Source organism: Argiope bruennichi, chromosome 3, assembly GCF_947563725.1.
Source record: "Argiope bruennichi chromosome 3, qqArgBrue1.1, whole genome shotgun sequence".
NCBI classification, from domain to species: Eukaryota; Metazoa; Arthropoda; class Arachnida; order Araneae; family Araneidae; genus Argiope; species Argiope bruennichi.
The window spans coordinates 2,504,086-2,524,019 of record NC_079153.1 but is presented as its reverse complement, the minus strand read 5'-3'; the positions used below and the strand labels follow the sequence as shown (position 1 = coordinate 2,524,019).

Genomic DNA, 19,934 nt, shown 5'->3' with positions numbered 1-19,934 from the left:
TTATATGAAATTTTTCCTCTTTTATATTTTCTGAATGTTTAAATGTGACAATTATTTCAAAGGTTTTCATAAAAATCTATTAAATGGACAACATTTAACTTAATTAAAATAAAAATGTATTATAAATCATTTCAAATATAATGTTCCTCAATCAAGGTTCCTATGGACTGTAAATAGTTCTTAAGTATCAAGATCCTTTTATAAGCCTCCCCCCCCCCATAAGGTCATAATTTTTGTTTCTAAGCTGTAAGGAATTTTTTTTTCTATTCTGAAGTGTTGATTTCCCTCCCCCCTCTCAATTTAGCCCCTGGCATGAAAATTCTTGAAAGTGAAAACTGATTTATTCGCTTTTCAAAATCAAAAATTCCAAGGTGAATTATGATCTTCATAATTCACCTTGTATTCATATTGTAGCGATTGCAGAATATGCAGAAAATAAAGTATCAGCCTAATAGTAAAGTTAGAAAAGGAAACTGGGCATCCATTTTATTATGGAATATAATGTATGTATGAATCCATAATACAATGGATGGATTCCATAATACAATGCATCCCTTTGTATTATGGAATGATTGTTTCATGTTCAAAGGCCATGATAACAATTTTTAGTTTAAATTATAGTGACAAACATTTATTTTGAAGATGCTAAAAAGCACTTTAGAAAAATTGTCAATTATTTCAGAATAACTAGGTAAGTAATAATGTATTGATTCAAGAAAATTAGATTCAATTAATTGATTATTATAATAATTTGAAAAATGATATATAAGAAAATCCTCATTTAGTAAAAATTGGTTTATAAAAGAAAATGAATGCAATTATATATTAATTCAGGTTTTTTTTTTAAGTAGTAGACGTCTTTTTTTTAAGTAGAAAAACAAAATTCTTCAAAATTTCTGATTTATCAGTATAATTCTCTATATTATTTATCGATTTTTTTATCGATATCGATTTCTTTGTATGGCTGTTTAGGAAAAGATAAAAATTGTATCAGACTGCTGAAATTAGCAGACATTTTAAATACTTTTTTTTCTCATGAGCAAGCTGATATAGAAAGGTGTTTTCCTTTTAATAAAAGAAACAAATTTGAAAAACTAAAGGAGCAATTTTTAATAGCCTAACAAAATATGTTGATTATTTGAAATATTCTGGCAATTTAAATTACTTCGAAATCTTGGGAAACTAAGATTTTCTATAGCAGGGACAAAATTGTTTTGCCCCAGCTACAGGAAACCTTAGTTCCTCCATTGTTTACCTTGAAGATTAAGATATTGAAAGAAAAAGAAATTCAACACACATACAAAAAAGGGGGAAGATGCTTTCTTGATGATTTAAAAATGAACTAAAAAATTAGAAAAGTTACAAAGTGCAGATGAAGAATTGTAAAAGTATTCGAAAAAATTAACAGAGAGAGATGACTTGACAAATGATATAAAATTTGTCTATCAATTGAACAGGTTTTGCTGCTCATCAAAAAAGGGGGAAAAAAAAACATCAGAAAAATGTTAAACATTAATTTTTTTCTTCTTGTAATCATATTTTCTGTATTCTGTACATTTCCCTATATTCAAACATAAAAATTTTTCTTACTTTTAACAAAAAGTTATAGTTTTTGTGCTCCATTTTATTTCTAAGAATACAAGTATGATTTAAGCATGAATAATTTTCCTTCTTTTGAAACATTATTCGTTTTCAATAAATTTTTGAAATAAATTGTATATATTTTTTTTATAGTTTAATTTATTTGAATTAATTAATTATTTATTAAGGTAAACTCTAAACTTTATTGTAACTTTGAAACTTTGGATGGAAACTTTATGTCCAAATATTTTTGTAACTTATTGAATTAATTACTAATAATTCATCAAATCATTATAGTTCCATATAGCTTTAAAAATAAGATAAGTAGTCTTAAAAAAAAAAGGCCATATATTTTTTATGTAACAAAAGTGAGAATCCTGACAGTTACATGATATTGTTTTCTTTTCTTCTACCATTTCTCTCTCTCTCTCTCTCTTTTGCTTCAATGGTAGTTTACAGTATCTTGACCTTTCAGTGTTGAAATTCTTGAAAGTCATGTTGCTTTTCTCCAACTTATTTTTGCTTCTCACTCTTTATTAAAGAATTTTTGAAAATTAGACTATATATCATAAACTGCTTACTATTTTTTGAAAAGGCAATTTTCTGTATTATATGTCATGTCTTTCAAAAGTTATATACGAAACTAGAAAAAAAAATAATCTAGATTTCACTTATTTTCTGATCAATTAAAAATTGTTGAAAATAATAAATGATTCTGAAGCAGCACATCTTCAACATTCAAAATATATGATTATTAGAAGTAGAAGTATCTAATTTGACACTATCCAAATCAGCATCCTGTTTCATAAAGAAACAATAGATTGATAGTTATGAACTTGTGTTATTATTGGAAATGCAATGCTGTTTATTTAACTATTTTTGGAATTTTTGCTGTATTATATTTTATTTTTAAGAAACTACTATTTTTATTTTCTAAGACTTGTTTCTGAATCTGATTATGCTATTTACATTATTTTCTGATCATTAATATTTGTGAACTTTTTTGTAAATGAATAAAATTGCAGTTTATTTAGTAATTTCCACTTTTCCTGATCTCGATTTGAAGTTTAAATAACGCTATTTAGAATTCTTTGCTTTGTAAAGAAAATTAGTTGAAATGTCTTAATTTGTTCAAAAATTATGAGGCCATGAATTGTTTTTAAAAAGATTTCAAAATATCCTTCCATTGTAAAATAAATGATTGATTAAATTTATTTATTACTAGCCGCCTTTGGCGACCAGCCGGTTCGCCAATCTTAATGTTCGTTTAAATTTTAATAATTAAATAGGTTGAACCGGAGTTTAACCCCCTTCTTCGCCAAGTTGCGATAACGCACCAAAGCTGGCAATCTTTATTAGGCACTATAATTGAACATCTGCTTCTTTGCTTTTGAACATTTCGCAAGGCCGTTGTTTGCGATTTTTAAAAATTTCGCCAAGCAGGGGATAAAACTCCGGTCGTACCATTAAACATTTTACGCAATTCCAACTTTAATAGATTCTTCAGCAAAATATTTTAAAACTTCAAATTTTGATAGTCATATAATTCACTCATAATATTATAAAGGCCTTCAGTTATAGCGTGATATATATCTCTCTAATTTTCTGTTACCCCTCGTAGAAATTATGCTTTAAATTACAGTGTAAATGATTAATCTGTAATTAATATAATAATATTTTTTACTGAAACAAAGCATTTTTTTTAATAATATGATTATTGATAATAAAGTCACTGGGCGTTTAAACTTTATGGTCACTAAAGAATATCTTTCTTAATTTATGTAATATCTCAAGAATTTGTCAACAAAAATTTCTCAGATTCATCATGAACAGATAGATTCATTAACAATGTTTAATTTTAAATGCATCAAACACTAAGAAAATAAAATGAATCGTTTAAAATAATCGGTCGAAAACAGGTTTAAAAAAAATCTACTTAAAAAACGATGTACTTAAAACTATAAGCATATACAAAAAATATATAACTAACATAAATACATTTTACTTACAAAAGCATGCAACTAACCTAAAAATAATTTAAATCGTCCGTTGGTTGTCATGCCAACAATCAGAACAATGCGCATGCGTGGATTTTCTTCGCCAGTTACGTCAACGCAAATGCGTAAATTTTTCTACGCCAGTTGGGGTAACGCTATGCAGATTAGACATTTTTAATTTCCTTTATTCTGTGTTATTTTAATTCAAAAGTACTTCAGAATGAATCTGAAACATGGATTAATTAACAATGTTTAATTTTAAATGCATAAAACATTAAGAAAATAAACAGAATCGTTTGAAATAATCCGTCGAAAAATGTTAACCCTAGCCTAATTACTGTTGGGAGAAAAAAACAACTGATGCCTTACTTATTTGGCGATGGGGAAAATGGAAGATTTTTTTGGCGGAAAAGTTGGCGTTGGGAAAAATGGAAGATTTTTTGGCGGGAAAGTTAGTTTTTAATTAATAATTAAAGTTCTAATTAAAATTTCAAAAAAAGGGACCCCAGGTGCACATTCCCGACCTCTAAGGTATACATGTACCAAATTTGATAGCTGTATGTCAAATGACCTGGCCTGTAGAGCGCCAACACACACACACACACATTGAGCTTTATTATAAGTATAGATTATTACTTTTTATTTTTTAGGTCAGTCCATCAGATGGTAAAATTTTGCATTTTGGAAGGATTGAAAATGGACTTATTGAACAAGTAAAAGGGATCACATATTCTTTGAAGTCTTTTTTAGGTCTCAGATCTTTGAATCCTGAAGAAGATGAATTGGTAAGTTATTTAACATGTCAGACTTTGTTCAAATACGGTATGTAAATTTTTCAGAAGATTTTGACTGGGAATAGAATAAGAATTATCTTTTTTTATTAATCTTTAATTTATAATTTCACAATGTTTATTTAATAATTTTTTTCATTTCACTTAGTTTCAAGTAGTGTGTGCCAATTTCCATTTTATATTTTTGAATCATAACTGGACATTATGTCTTTCTGAAAACTCAGGAGCTTCTCCTGCCCCACACATACATTGAACATGGATGCAACTTATGAAGGATTTGAGGGAAGGAACAAAAAAGGATTTGAGAAAATATTTATCCTTTTAATCAATTTTTACATCTAATGTGATTATTTTGATGAAATATTATCTATTCTTTTCTTGGTGTAGTTGTGTTGTAATAATCATTGAACAGGCCATTAATTTATGAGGAAATGACTTTTTGAAGAAATGTAAAATGATGAGGTGAACAATTGGATAATTTTTAAATTTATTTCAATAGAAGCATTGTTATTAAGGGCAAAGTCTTAAAAAAAGTATTTAAATAACATGCCTACTAAGATCATGTGGGGAAAAGGAATTATCTAATGTAATGTGACATGAAAATTATCTGCTTGTTATCACTTTAAATCAAGAAATGATGCTTTATATGGAAGAAATGCAGGAAATCAAAGTATAAATTACATAGATGAAAATTTCATGGACATTTTTTCATATTTGTTTGGTGTCCTTTTTTTTATATATATATGTTCTTTTTGATAATTCATGGAAATTTGTAAAAATATTTATATATATAAGGTAACCATATATTTAAAGCTTAGAATAAAATGTTTCTATGACATTTTTTTTTTTTTTTTTTACAGATAACTGATGAGAAATATGAAAAAGGTCTTCTAACAAGCAAAGACAATGCTTTATATCACTGTGTGATATATTTAGCACCTGGGGATTATCACAAGTTTCATTCACCTGCAGAATGGACTGTATATCACCGAAGACATTTTCATGGTATATTTTTATTTATTTAAGGCATAGAAAGTAAATCCAATTCTTCAAATATTCTAAAGATACTGAAATAGATATATGTACAAATTTAGTATTTAAGTAAAATATTTTGAGTGAAAAGAATAAATGAAAATCTGTTTCAAAAGAATACTTTTGACATAATGTAACACAATAACTATGTTTTTGTTATGAGATAAAAATTATATTATAATGTAAATTTTATTACCGTTAATGGAAGCATGTGACCCTGAATGGGTTAATATTGTATTAGCATCATGCTACTAATTTACTGACCTCTGTTTATATATCAGTGTGATTGTCATATAATGAAACAAATATGACATTCTGGGAATAATCATAAATTAATTATTTCATCTTATGTTACAAGGACTAAAATGTTACTTATGCAGTGTGAATTAATAATAATTAATATTTTTTTCACAAATTTTGATTGGTATATTGATTTGAGGCCAAATTATTTGGCTAGTTTAAGAAGAATGAGAATGAAAGGTATAATACATACTTTCTATTAGTTATTTCATTGATTGAAGTTTATTTGGTGCTAAACATTAAAAATTATTGATTATATTAATTCTATGTTATAATTCATTTCTTAAAATATTATAAGATCATTAATAGTTTTTATCACTTTTAAGCATTTACTTAATTTTTTTTTTTTTGATCAATTTGCAGATTCTTTTTTCTTCTTGTTCTTTTGAACTTGTTTACAACCACATTGGTTATTTCAGTTAAATGCATTTAAAATAAATTCTTATTTTTTCAACAGATTGTGTATGTGTATTGATATATATTAATTTTTAATTTAGCTGCTAATTTAAGTGTCATAGCATTATGGGGATTTTATCAAAATTGTTTTTACTGAAGAATTTGTAAAATATGTTTTCTTTGTAGGTCTATTTAATTACTATGCCAGGAATGATTTAGTCTAGATCATTAAATTGAACAAAAGACGATTAATATCTCTATTCTTGTTTAAATTTGTTCAGTTTTGGGCTTTTTTATTTTCATTGTTATTTCAGTATTCCTTTTATTTCATATCTCATATATAAAAGTCTTTATTCAAAAATGAAGGTATTTATTGACATGTAGAACTTGCATGTGATAATTGAGAGCATGTTTTTTTTAGATGTTTTTGTAATTATTTTTCTTTTGAAATTTATGAGAATTTTTCTTTTATTCTTTTCTGTATATTTTAATATAACTGTATATTTTAATATCATGCTGTAATTTAAAATATTTATATGAATGGAAGTGATTGATAAGATTATTACAAAATAAATATTTTTCCTTCAGGAGAACTGTTAAGTGTCTGTCCTGGAATTGTTAATTGGATTGCTGGCCTTTTCAATTTGAATGAAAGAGTTGTATATTCTGGAGAATGGGAGCATGGCTTCTTTTCAATGACTGCTGTTGGAGCTACAAATGTTGGATCTATCAAAGTATATTTCGATGAGGTAATAATTTTGTATTTATGTATATGAATAGCTCTACATATATTTCATTCATTTAAGTACAGCTTCTATGGTATAATTAAATTGAATTTTACAAATTTTGATATACTTGATACGATTAACACATTGCATACCACATAGAAATCCCTAAAACATACACTAGAGAGTGCATGTTTTTAGACAATTTGCCCATATTTAAATCATTATAATTACAGATCATAATGCATTTTAAGACATGAAATTAAAGTGTGAAAACGAGAAAACTCGTGAGCTGCCTTTAACAGGAGCACAAAACATGCGAGTTGCACACACACAATGTATTATTATTAATTTTGTAAAAAATTATACCAAATGAGTTATAAATAGGGTTGCTATGGCACCAGAAAATTTTAGTTTTAATTTTTTTTTTTTAGCATTTTTAAAAAAGGCTGATAACTTTAAACATTGCAAGAATAAAAGATTGTTAAACTGCAGAAACTTATCCCTTTATTTCTTCACAGATCAGTCTAATTTTCAGGACTGAGAAATAAATGATCATTATTAGAATAGTAATTGCAAACTACTTGTGTCCTAGTGGAGCTATTGAAATTGGGGGAAAAAGACTTATTGGCAGAGTATTTTATTTTTGAGAAGAATAATATAAAAGAAAAAAAATGAATGCATGCCTCAAAAATTTTGCTCTTTTAAAAGTTGTATCTTATTTAAATCCATTTTTATTGAAAAACAATGTAAGTGACTGGTTGATTTGCTTTAACTTCTTTATTCCAAAGCAAAAAGTTCCTTTGCATATTCAGAAAATACAAAGACTGTATTTGAAATTTTCCTGAAAAAAATATTTAAAAATAAATACAAAGAACAGCTTGACCATTTAATGAAAAAATTCTTTTAGATGATTTTTGTTCTTATGTTTTGAGGGCTAAAGAATTTTCTAATGTTTTTTGGAAGTCTTAAAAATAATTCTTGTATTGTCACATGGCAGCGTGGTTGTGGAAAGTTGATTTATTATCAACAAAGATATGCTTATTGAGAATTTGCAAAAATATTCTTTAATTGGTCTAAGAATTGTATATGATGGTATAAACTTCTATGGATGTATCTTCAAAGTTCTAATTTTGAAAGATTTGCTTTGTTGTGCAAAATTTTAGATCCTGTTATGTATTACGAAACTTAAGAAAAAAGTCCAATGGATGCAAAATAGCTTTACAAATTAAATTGTTGCAAAAGGGGGAAAAAATGTAACCGATGACTGAAAAATCTGTAAAAGTCCTGAAGATTGATGTTCAAATGCATAAATTGGCACAAAAAAAAGTTTTTTAATTGTATTTTGTAATGTTTTTTGTTAAGTAATCTTTGCCTGTTATAACTAGATGTCATGATTCTATTATAACTAGCACATGAGTAACATTCACATGTTTCATCTTATACTGCATATACATGCAGTGAAAACACAAGAACGCATTTCTTCCCAGATTTGAGGAACAACCTTGAACTGATGAAAATATATAAGTTTAGATTGTATAATTGAATAAGTTTTAGATTGTAGAAATCAAATGAGTGCATGCACTTTTATAGGGTGCCATCTGATGATTTAAACAATTTTAAGTGTTATTTTTGTCCACTTTTCAAATCACCCCTTTGGAAATTTAATATCTGTTTAGAACAATTAGATTTGAATAATTATTTTATTTTCGTCCAAATTTGCCACAATTAAAATAATAGGAAAGATATTTAATATCTTTATCAAATATGAGATATTTAAAATAACTAATTTCAAATACATCATTCTGTATGGTTTCGATTACATTGCTGTGATTTTGTTAAAATTAGTGATTGAAATTCATTTTGGAACAAAATTATTTCGCCAATGTATACATGCATGGTTAATTTAGTTTCACATTTTCAATAAAAATCATTCTTATTTTCTATGTTAATTGCATTTCATCAAGGGAAAATCATGTATTTTCAATATTTATGTAAGGCCATCTGTTAATTAAAAGCAGGAAAGAAATCCTCTTTAAACCATAGTTTTAATCTTGCTTATAATTTAGCAAAAGGTTCCATTTTTTTCGCAGTTTTTATAAGTTCATTGCCAAACGCAAGGGAGATACTCAAATGAAACATCCCACCCCAAAGCAGAAATTAGAAAAAGAAAACATTCAGAGTTTTTATGTACCTTCAAAAAGAAATTTTACTGATCAAATATTTATAATTTTCACATGATACTTCAGCTTAGGAAGGGTTGTTAATTAAAAAAACTAGACCCTGCAAAAGCAAGAGAAAGCCAGGATTCATCACAACTCTTAAGTAAAAGTAAAGTTTGAGTCTAAGTGTAATTTGGAAAATAATTTTATGGAAATAAATTGAGCTTATCATACACACATATAGGACTTAGAAAAATCAAAAGTAAATTAAGAAATCAAATTGTATAAAATAATCAATAAAAGCACATGAATGTATCTTTGGGAGAGTAAAATTATATTTCCTGGAGGTTTGCCACTGTTTCACTTAATACTGTAATTCAGATTGGATTTTTTCTTTGATTATACTCTTAATATAGATTAAAGGCATCTTTTGATTATTATATGAAATTTATGAACCATAAGCTAAAATTAAACTGAACAATTTTTGTCTTCTTTGTTTTCAGCATTTTACTAGAATTTTATGTAGAAAGAAGGAAAGTTGAGTATTTCATTTTCAAAATTTGCTTCTCTAAATGTTTTAATTTTAAATTAATCATTCCCTGTGTTATAGATTACTGTGTGACGAACTTATTTTTCTATCTAAGAAGACTAAAGTTTAATTTCTATCTTGGCAGAAGCTAAATGAACCATTACTACAATTTAAAAAAATTATTAGCATTCCTTTTTTAGTGTTAATAACAAATTCAGAGTATTGTGCAGTAGGGTGGAATAAAAATGCCCTTTTTATTCTAGTTTGGTAATAGTGGCAAAAATTGCCTTTTAGGCTAAAAAAAATAAATAATAACAAATGAATAAAAATTGGTTGCAATATTAAATTACCTTGAAATGCTGCAAAAAACTTAAAATTTATATAAAAAAATTTTAAAAAATTGGCAAATTTTAAAATGGCTTTTTAAAATTGTTTTTTGGCTTTCATTATTTAATAATGGATTGCCTTTTATGTTCAAAAAGAAGAAAAAAATTTAGTTGCAATACTACACCTTGAAGTGCTGCAAAGAGCTTAAAGTCTGTAAAAAAATTGAAAGATTGTAAACTTTGTTAAAATATTTTTTACAAATGTTTTGTACATATAATACAAAAGATGGTTTTGTATATATATCTAAGCATAACAAATGCAAAAAAAAAAAAAAAAAAAAAAAATTTAATTACAAAATATAATAACCAAAAAATATTTTTTTAATGTCAAATTTTGCATTTCTTACTTCTATATCCTTAATGGCTACAAATGTTACAACTGCAAAATGTTTGTTTCTACATTATTGCCACATTAAACTGTGTGTGTGTGTTTGTATTAAATTTTTGCAAGGGAGTAAGTCATTTTTTTCTTTTATATATCCTTCCTATGCAGTTGAGTCCCAGACATTTTGTGTCAGTTTGGTCACCAGTTTCACAACTCTTTCCACTGCTTGCTTATCACAAGAAAACGGGGAAAGTGGATAACTGGTTCCACTATACTATTTGATTCAGCTTCAGATGTCTTTCATATGAAATCATTGAGGGAGTTACTGGAAACATGTTTTAACAAGAGGGAGTTCAATTACTCTTTTAATTTTCATCTTGTCTATTACATTGGTTTTGTCTTCTGTGATTACACTCAAGTCCTTTAAAGCAGCACTGGAAGCTACAGATGGTAATTTAATACATGTTTTATTTCTTTTCTTTTCATTCAGTTTTGAAGGACTTGTGTGGTTTTCTCTTTTTGTATATTTGAAGGGTCTTAATGGTTTACCTCTTCTTGTAGCAAACACTGTTGTTCTTCAATGCTGTCATTGTCGCCAGTAAATATTTCTGACATACTAGTATTTTTTATCTGTTCTTGATTAAACTTATATATACCCTATAGTTGTCAAGTTTTTTCTTGTTTCTTTCTTCCTCAAAGCATTTATGTTGTAGGTATGTCAATATTGCCTATAACCATTTTCCTGTTAGAGTGTTGATAATTTAGAAACTCTTGTCCGACAATTATTACTTTCTTTTTTTTTCTTTTATACAAGTATTAAGGTTTAAACACTTACAGGCAGCAATATCAAGTTAACATTTAGCTTCTTTTCTAAATTTTGTGAGTTCAAATCAAACTTATTTTGCCTTTTTTTGCTTTTAGACTTTTATAAATTCTTGTATTTAGCATAAGCTTTGTAAAATCATTTTTAAAATTCTTTTGCTAGAAACAATGGGAATAGAAGCTCCTGACCAGATTTGTTCTATTTTGGGAACTGAAGTGTCACATATTTCACTTATAGAAGGATCCTTCTCTGAAGCAATTTTGAGACTACGTTTAATATAACAGTTGTACTTCATGACTAATTCATAAATAGGCAGTTCAACTTCAAGTAAATCATTAAATTTCCCCAAAATAGGACATTCCGACATTTGTCTCGTCATCATCAATTTAAACTTAGCCATTTTTACTCACAACAAAGCACACAAACTAACAAATCAGTTACATTAATTAGTTACACAATAGACAGTGTGGAAACACTAACTCAAAGCTATTGACCCAATACCAGCTCCGAGTTTGTTACTGCACGCAAACAAATCTCCGTTTCTCCACAGTAACATCCGCTCTGGCAATGATTCAGTGTTCTGGATGCCATGCCAGTGCAGTAATAAAATTGTTTTTATATTTCTTTTCATATTATAACGCCTATTTAAAATTTTTGATTTCATAATTGAGATACACAAAAATCTTTGAAAAAAGTTTTGAGAAGTGTGAATTAAGTTTTTTGAAATGTTAACAACCTTGCGCCATCTCATGACGTGTTTGATATTTTTCATATTTTTAATTTATCTACATCCAAAAGCAAATTTTCGGGGCCATTACAAAATGAAAATCAAAAGGTGATTTTTTTCATTCCACCCTATTATGCAGTAAATAACATCATTAACAAATCAGCTTGATAATCACATGCTCTGCTAAAGCTAATGGTTCAATTCAATCAAGTATCAAAACAAGATATTGATAAAATTGTGTTTTTAAGTTAAGTAAATGAATAGCATTTCAAACTTCTATAAAACTAAAGCATACTATATATTAATAAAATTTCTAAGTGACCCCATTAGACTAATTTCTTTTTCATGTAAATTTTGTAAAATTAATGTAACTAATATTCAGAAAAAAAAGAAAGACCCCCCATTTGATTGATAAACAATTTGTTAATGGCTTAAATTGTTAAATCTGTTTTTCCTGTCCTGTCCATCTTTAGAAAAATATAAATTCTGATTTATTATAGTTATAATCATCTACTCATCATAGCCAGCTCTCTGGTACAAAATTTGAGCCATCAAGCATAATATGAATTGGAAAAGTGTCTGTTTATAAAAGTCCCTCATGAACCCTAATTTACAGCATTTACATATCTAGATGTTATAAATATTTTTACTCACCAGTCTATTTGAATTGTATTAGTTTTAAATTATTTTCTGTATGATGAGTACCTTGAGAAAAAAAAAAAAAAAAAAAAAAAACTCAGTTTGACAAGCATTATGAATCCATCTCTTTAAGCTCAATATTGCATTCAATTTAAAAAGAATTCTTTTTTTTTTTTTTTTTTTTTTTTTTGTTTCTAGTAGGAGTATCAAATAATACATCATCATATCACTCTTGAAACTTTTATTCATAATTGCTTCAGTTGCAATCTGCCTTATTTTTCCTACTTTCTTTGTTGTGGGACTTGGAATTTTAAAAGTAAACTATTGTGTATAATAGAGTAGAGGATTTACCTGTTGAATATATTGAATAATGACAATAAATTCAATTCAAAATAATTCTCTACCAATCATTCAGTTTCTTAAAATTTATAAAACAATGCTAGTTGTAAATTTCAACTAGTTGCTAGTTTCAAAAGATTTCTTATGTTCATAACTATTACTCATAATTTTTCTAAAAATGTTTTATTTTCCATTTCAGTGATTTTATTGTGTTTAAATAAATTAAATATTATTGTTAAAATGAGTAACCACCTTCAAATTTATTTTGTAATACAAATTTAGTGTTAGTACTTATATCCTTTGACTTCTGTATTCTGGTATCTGTTTTCTATGATATTCAAAAATATTTTTATTTTTTTTTATTCTAGAGTTTACATACAAATAGAAAGAAATGCAAGAAAGGAAGTTGTGAGGAATTTCATTTCAATCCACCTGTTAAAATAGTGGAGAAAGGGCAACCATTTGGCGAATTCAATTTAGGTTCCACTATAGTTCTTATATTTGAAGCACCTAAAGATATTACCTTTAATATAACAGCTGGTCAAAAAGTTAAATATGGAGAACTCATTAGTTTTTGTAATCCTCATTGTGCATCATAACAGAAGTACTAGAAACTTTTTTTTAATAATTTTAGCTACAAAAAGGAAGAAAGGTCCTAGCATTTTGGAAGGGTGAGCATTTTGTGGAAGAAACTACTCCATAAAAGTGAAACTTTTTAAAGTTTATATTTGTGATGAATTTGTGATTTTTACTAAGGACTGTCATTTGTCATGATATGTAATAAAAAAAGGCATTTCGAAGAAAGTGTTTCTTCAACAATGAAACTGAATTCATGCCCTTTTCAAAATGGTAACTCATCTTCATTTCAGTCATACGTCATGCACATTTATTATGTATATTTATTAACAATGTGCTTTTTTTGTATCAAGTATTTTTGTATCCATGTTTTGTAATGAATGTGCCATTGTAAAATGCCTTAGACCATCTGTGATATGTACAATTATGTTAAATGTGCAGTTTTTTTTTCTTTGCATGTTCTAGTCCAAAAATCGACAGGTTAAAATGATGATCCTATTTTTATATTGTACAGAGAAAAAAAATGCTTCTACAGAAACTTGTGTTTTCAAGAGTATATGAAAAATTTCTTCTGATTACAAAATATTCAGTTACATTTCTTCAACATGTGCCTAAGCAAAGTATGAATTGCACAGCTATGACATTTCTTTTTATTATCATATCATCCTCTTTAAAATCAATACATGTTTGAATAAAGATTTTTTCTCCAGAAAAATTAGCAATTCAACTTTAATTTTATTTGTATGTTACATATTGGAAATATTTAAGAACCTAGAAATATTTAGAACGTGTTTTGTAAATCTTAAGAATCCTTCATTTCTGTAATTCAGTATGATTTTCTCTTAATATTTTAGAAGTTAAAGGTGCAAGAAATGAGTTGTAACTATATTTCTAATGGAATTCTTTTAACTACAATAATTTTTTTCTTTAGATAATGATAAAAAAATATTACAAATTTATTTCAGTGTGTATTTATTCTGTTTTTAAAATCCCATTGTAATATCACTATTGACAGACTAATGAGCTCAATCCATTTATTACAATATTTTATGATACAACTGCTCATCTAAGCATTTTTTTTCCAACTTGCCTTGTAAAGTTATGAGATTACATTGCATCAATAAAATGCTATTTCAATGGATACTTATTATTCTACTTTTATCTAACACAGCTTTTTACTGTAAAATAATTCTATAGAATATAAATCATTTAAATCAAATTTGTTATGAATTGTCTTTTAAACTAACTTGCATTTAATGTATAAGCTATATTAGCTATGAATTTTTTTTTTCCTTCTGAGATTTCGGTTTATTTATGTACATTTTAAAGTTTGACAATCGCTTGTTTAATTAAATGTATTTTTAGAAGTCTGCGCCTTAATAAAAATAAATTTTTTTGTTAAGTTTTTCATATTAAAAAGAGTTCTCTAAAGTCAAGAGTTTCTGCTAAATGGTATGGAGTGCGGGGAAGGAAAAAAAAGTGACTGATGGAGTAAAATATATCACTTTTCAGTTAGATAATAAAGAATATCTAAGAGCAATATCTGATTTAAATTTTAAGTGCAGAATAACAGAAAGATGTTTGAATTAAATCACTTTAATTAATTTAGTGCATCATCGGACTTCATTTAAGTAAAATTTATTAAATCAAGATGACCATTTTTGCAAATGACATTTGAGCAAATATTATAGACGCAAATAACATAAATTATTTATGGAGTTTCTGAAACATTTTATCAGCCTTAAATTTTTTTTAGCTATCCTTATTTTTGAATTGCATATATTTTAAGAATAAAATCCTGTAATGAACCAATATGAATTTTCACTGATCTATTTGTTGTTTCCTTCCCACTCGGATGAACATTAAAAAAATAATAATAACTCTTTAAGATAAGTTATTGTTTATCCTTTTTGTTTTGAGTAATAATGGAGTGGCATTCCAGTATTTCAGGCACTTTTATGATGTTTGGTATTAGACGATCTCAATAAATTATTTTATATTTTTGTAACATTGCATATAAATAATTTATTTCATTGGAAAAGCATTTGAATGTATGCAGTTCTTTCAAGACGTCCTATTTGATTACGAAGTCAGTTACTAAAATTGCCTGACATTGAAGGATTAAAGCAAAGAATGTATTTTTAGAAATGGATTTATTGAAATAAGGAAATAGAAAAATGCTTTTGCGCACATCTTAAATCTATGATGCATTCTATTCTTCTATTTATATATATAATGTTTATGTTTTCATTGATCTGTTTTTTCAAATTTTGTTTAACTTCTGTAATTTAAAAAATTATGCTTTTGCAATTTAATTGTTAACAAAAATCTGTTTTATTAATTCAGAATAAAGTAATAATATAGAAATTTATTGCTTAATTTTTCACTTGGGAAATATATTAATTTTGTATTTAACGTTTCAAAATTATGACTGTTTTAAATACATTCTAGTTTTACTTTTTAAAACTGATTCGGCACCTACTATTGTTTTCATAAATATTATTTTATGATTATATTTTGACATTTTGCATTTGGAATTAAAACCACAAAGAATATTTTTTTAAGAAAAAAAATATATAATTTAGTGATTTTGATGTGAGGACATTTAATATTGAGGTTCTTACAATTTTCAGAAAATTGTCAAAACATTTTTACCATAGGCAAAATATTTTTCCTTTTTTTATAAGTAATTTTTGTCTATTATTGTTTCTATGTTTTATTTCATTTATGAACATTTCACCTTTTATTTATATGAAAGAAATTTGTTTTGTGTTAAAGAAATTGTGAACTTTCCTTTTTGTCTCATGGAAAGCATTGTATTCACCAAGTGAAGATCTTGCTGTAGAATAATTATCATTGTTGTTATTTGTTCATTAAAATAAAGGGCTTTTCAAATCACATGCTTTGTGTGTTTTACTCTTAAAAAATACAACTTTGCAAAAACATATCTGATCTTTTAGATTAGCTGGCTGCGATCATTTTAGTATTATGCAGCCTGTGATGGCTGTGGCATCTCAAGTAGTTACTGTGCAGAATTTATTAATGTAAAAAACACCCCACGATGAATTGAATGGAAGAATTTTGTGGAGTTCGCTAAATTATCACTCGAGATGCTCAGTGGCGCCATCTAAGAAATGACTAACTGCAGGGATTAGAATACCAATTGCACAGTTGTGAGGTGCACTGCCATTCTCGAGCTTGTTGGAATCATAAAAAATTTTCTGAAGTGGCTTCCAAGTTCAGGTATACATGCTACGACTTCACATTGTGAAATTAGGGAGTTTTCATGTGATCTTCAAGAAGAGAAATACATTAAATATTGCATTTCAGAGAGAGATAAATTTCATTAATAATTTTTTTCTAAAGTATTAATGGACTTTGCATAGTTTAGGTAAAAAAAATGGATTGGATATTAGGCTATATAAAAATTTAATGAACAAATTTTAATAAATATGATTGTTAGGATAGGTGAGTCTTATTTTCTGAAATTATGGAGTTATACTGAAGTCAGCTATTCTTTATGAAAACATCTGCAGAAACCTGGTTTCAAACAAATAAGTACCAAATGGGATTAAAATTATCCGAGTTTTAACATTAGAAATGGTAATTGGGATTTTTACTGATGACAAAATCAAAACCAAATATATGTCAATGAATTTTCACAAAATAATTTATGCATATGGAGCAGTGGCATAAATAGATCTAGAATCCGTCGAGGAACATCGACTTGAAAGTATAAACTGTGATAAATGTTCAGCAAAAATATTGTAACCTATGAAACTGAATTCATAAAATTATAAACTGGGTTGCCACGTCGCAGGAAATTTAAAAATCGACAGAAAATCTGAGTTTTTTATAAAAACCAGGAAAGTTTAGTTTCTTAGTAATTTTTTTCTCATCTAAAACATGCCGATCTCTAAAGATTGAAAGAATAAAAGATCGTAGTCATAGCTTCTAAAAGCGACACAATAACCATTCGCGATTGCGTAACGCGGAAGCTCATCTCTTTTCTTGAGGCCACGGTGGTAAGGTTTCGGCTGCCGAACCGGAGGGCTTCAGTTTCGTGACCCGATTTCACCGAAGAACCGTCGTGTAAGCGGGTCTGGTGTACTTTAAATCCGTCCGGGCTAAACGTCCTCCTGCTGGTGTGGTGTGGTGTGGAGAGGGGGGTGGGTGCCAACTCGGGTGTCGTCCTCGTCATCTGACCACGGTTCAGAATGACGAGGTCCTCTCTCAAAATAGCCCTAATGTTGCTTTAAAACAGGACGTTAATATAACTAAACTAAACTAGACATCCTTTTTTTTTTTTTTTTTTTTTTTTTGTATAGATCAGTCCAGTTTTGATTTTCAAGACAGTTTTTTTCCCCTTCCCATGGGATTCCCGAATTGCAGCTAATGAACCTGCGCGAGACTTTGTAACTGCACGAAAGAATAGAAAACATGTCTGTGGCGGGAGCATTCAATCTGCGGAAGAAGCGCGGTGATGTTTAGTCTACAGTACTTGAGTTTATTGAATGGTTTGCTTATTATTTGAGAAGCTGTCAGCTTTTTAAAAGTAGATTAGATAATTTTTTTGAGCAATGAACTGCTCAAAATCCGTATTAAATACAAATTGCAAAAATCAAAAATCCATTTGTTGCTTACTGCTCGTTTTGTAGAAAAGATAATATTCTTAAGTAATATTGGAAAAGAGGCACTTACTCATGCCACAAATTGAAAACATACAAGAATGCCTGCCAGCTCAAAATAGTCATCACTGATGTTGTAATTAGTATCTAAAAGGAATACAGAAAAAGATATGTCAAATCCGAAAACGTCAAATTTTATGCCCGAAAATTAACCGATTTCGAACTTTTATGTTAAAAAAGAAAACTATCATCTAAAGCTAAATCTTTATGGGCATTAAAACTTGTTGTGTCACGTTCGTTCTTTAATGCATTCAATAACATAGCGGAAATATTTTCACATATGTTTATTGAAAGTGAAATAGTTTTAAAATGTATGTTAGGCTGTACAAAAATGTCGTACTTTATTTGTTAAGGATTAACTCCATGAAACTGATGGCTGAAAAATCTGCTTAAATTCATGCCCAAACACGTGAATTGCAAATAATAAAATGTAATCCTGCTTTGTAACATTTTTTGTTAGGGTTAATCATTAAACTATTTGTATCATTACAAAAGAGTTTTGTATTTTATTTTACCCGAGTCCTTAATTTTGTGTCCTTGTGTTTCCTTTTTTTAAAACAGATCCATCAAATCTTCAAGGGAGGAGAACGTCAAAACATCCAGGTGTTAAACTTTTATTTTTCCTTTATAAATGGACTCCTCACATCTTCGAGAAACGACCAATCAACAGCAACTTTTGTCATTAAAAGTCGAAATCAGGTGGATTTTAGCCGGTGTTAGCCTGTGAATTGAATATAATTAACATGCGTTTGGGAGGGGTCAGCTATAAAGATGAATCATTAACAGACATTCCCACGATCGACTGGAGATCACTGAGGAAGCATTGCTGAGCAGCTGTTGGGTGATAAGGAAATCAAGTGCAGCAGTGAGAAAATCAGAGGAGAGATTTGTCGGAAATAAAATGCGGGATTTTTCTTTTGAGAGAAGAGAAGAGCAGTAAGAGCCGTTTAAGGAGGAATCGGAGAGACGTTGCTGCTCGAAGGAGTTCCTGATTTTGTGAGAAGCTCTGTGTTAAGATCCACCCGATAAAAATCGATAGATTTCTGGAGCTACTCATGGAGTAGGCGTTTCAGCTAACAGATTGTTAGCGTCTCTTTGGTGTCTATTATCCGATTTGATCGAGGAACTATTTTCCAGATAAGACTTTCAATTGTTGTGTGAATTTTGTAAATAGCATTAACCTAGATGAGAACTAGTTGTTTTTGTGTACATATATAAGGCTGTAAATAAAGGAATTGTTTTGTTACGCTACTCTCTTATTTGATGGGCCAGGATCAAGATATTACAAAATGGAAATAAATCAGAATTTTGTTTTGTCGTATATATCCAGTTGAAAAAGAATTACTAGAAGTATAATATGTGTAAGTAATGCACACATTATGAATACTACAATGAGGATACGCAAATTAGGAAAATAGAATTCATAGATTTCCTGCCTTATGTTTCCGTAATAAAGAAAAGGGGGGGGGGGAATCTTAAATATTCGAATCGAGTGTTTACGAGGGCATGTGGTTCTAATTTTGTAGATACAGAAATCATTGCTCATTGCGGTAAAGAGAGCATGAAACAAACGGGCAGGCAACAGTGCACTCGCTCGGCACAGAGTCCTGGAAAGAATTCAAAGGGTGGGAGGAATTTGTCTTCCATGCTCAATCGGAAGAAGGCGATGGCCATTGACTAGTTGAGGATGCGGATTTAGCATAACTTCTTCTCCTCTCCTCTGTTTCAGAAACTAAATATTTTTTATTGAGGTTAGTGTATAATTCATTTTGAAGAAATAAATAATGGAACAGATTTAAATTAGCAGAGTATTTAATTTCGAGTCATTTTAAAGGGTGTTGACTTCAATATGTCAAGCATAAAAAATACTAATAATAAGGGATTTTAGGTAAAGTGATTAAAATAAAAAAGATACATT

General features: G+C 28.1%; 1 protein-coding gene across 2 annotated transcripts in view; it reads left to right on the top strand.

Annotated features, from left to right (window-relative positions):
• LOC129962603 (phosphatidylserine decarboxylase proenzyme, mitochondrial-like) overlaps positions 1–14,730 on the top strand; it is a 64,034-nt gene extending 49,304 nt beyond the window's left edge. For both annotated transcript variants that reach the window (XM_056076422.1, XM_056076423.1), the window contains exons 5-8: positions 4,229–4,363; positions 5,230–5,374; positions 6,686–6,846; positions 13,121–14,730. In XM_056076422.1, coding sequence (XP_055932397.1) covers positions 4,229–4,363; positions 5,230–5,374; positions 6,686–6,846; positions 13,121–13,351 — 672 coding nt within the window. In that variant the 3' untranslated portion in view covers positions 13,352–14,730. The remainder of the gene's footprint in view (positions 1–4,228; positions 4,364–5,229; positions 5,375–6,685; positions 6,847–13,120) is intronic.
• Positions 14,731–19,934: the final 5,204 nt, after the last annotated feature.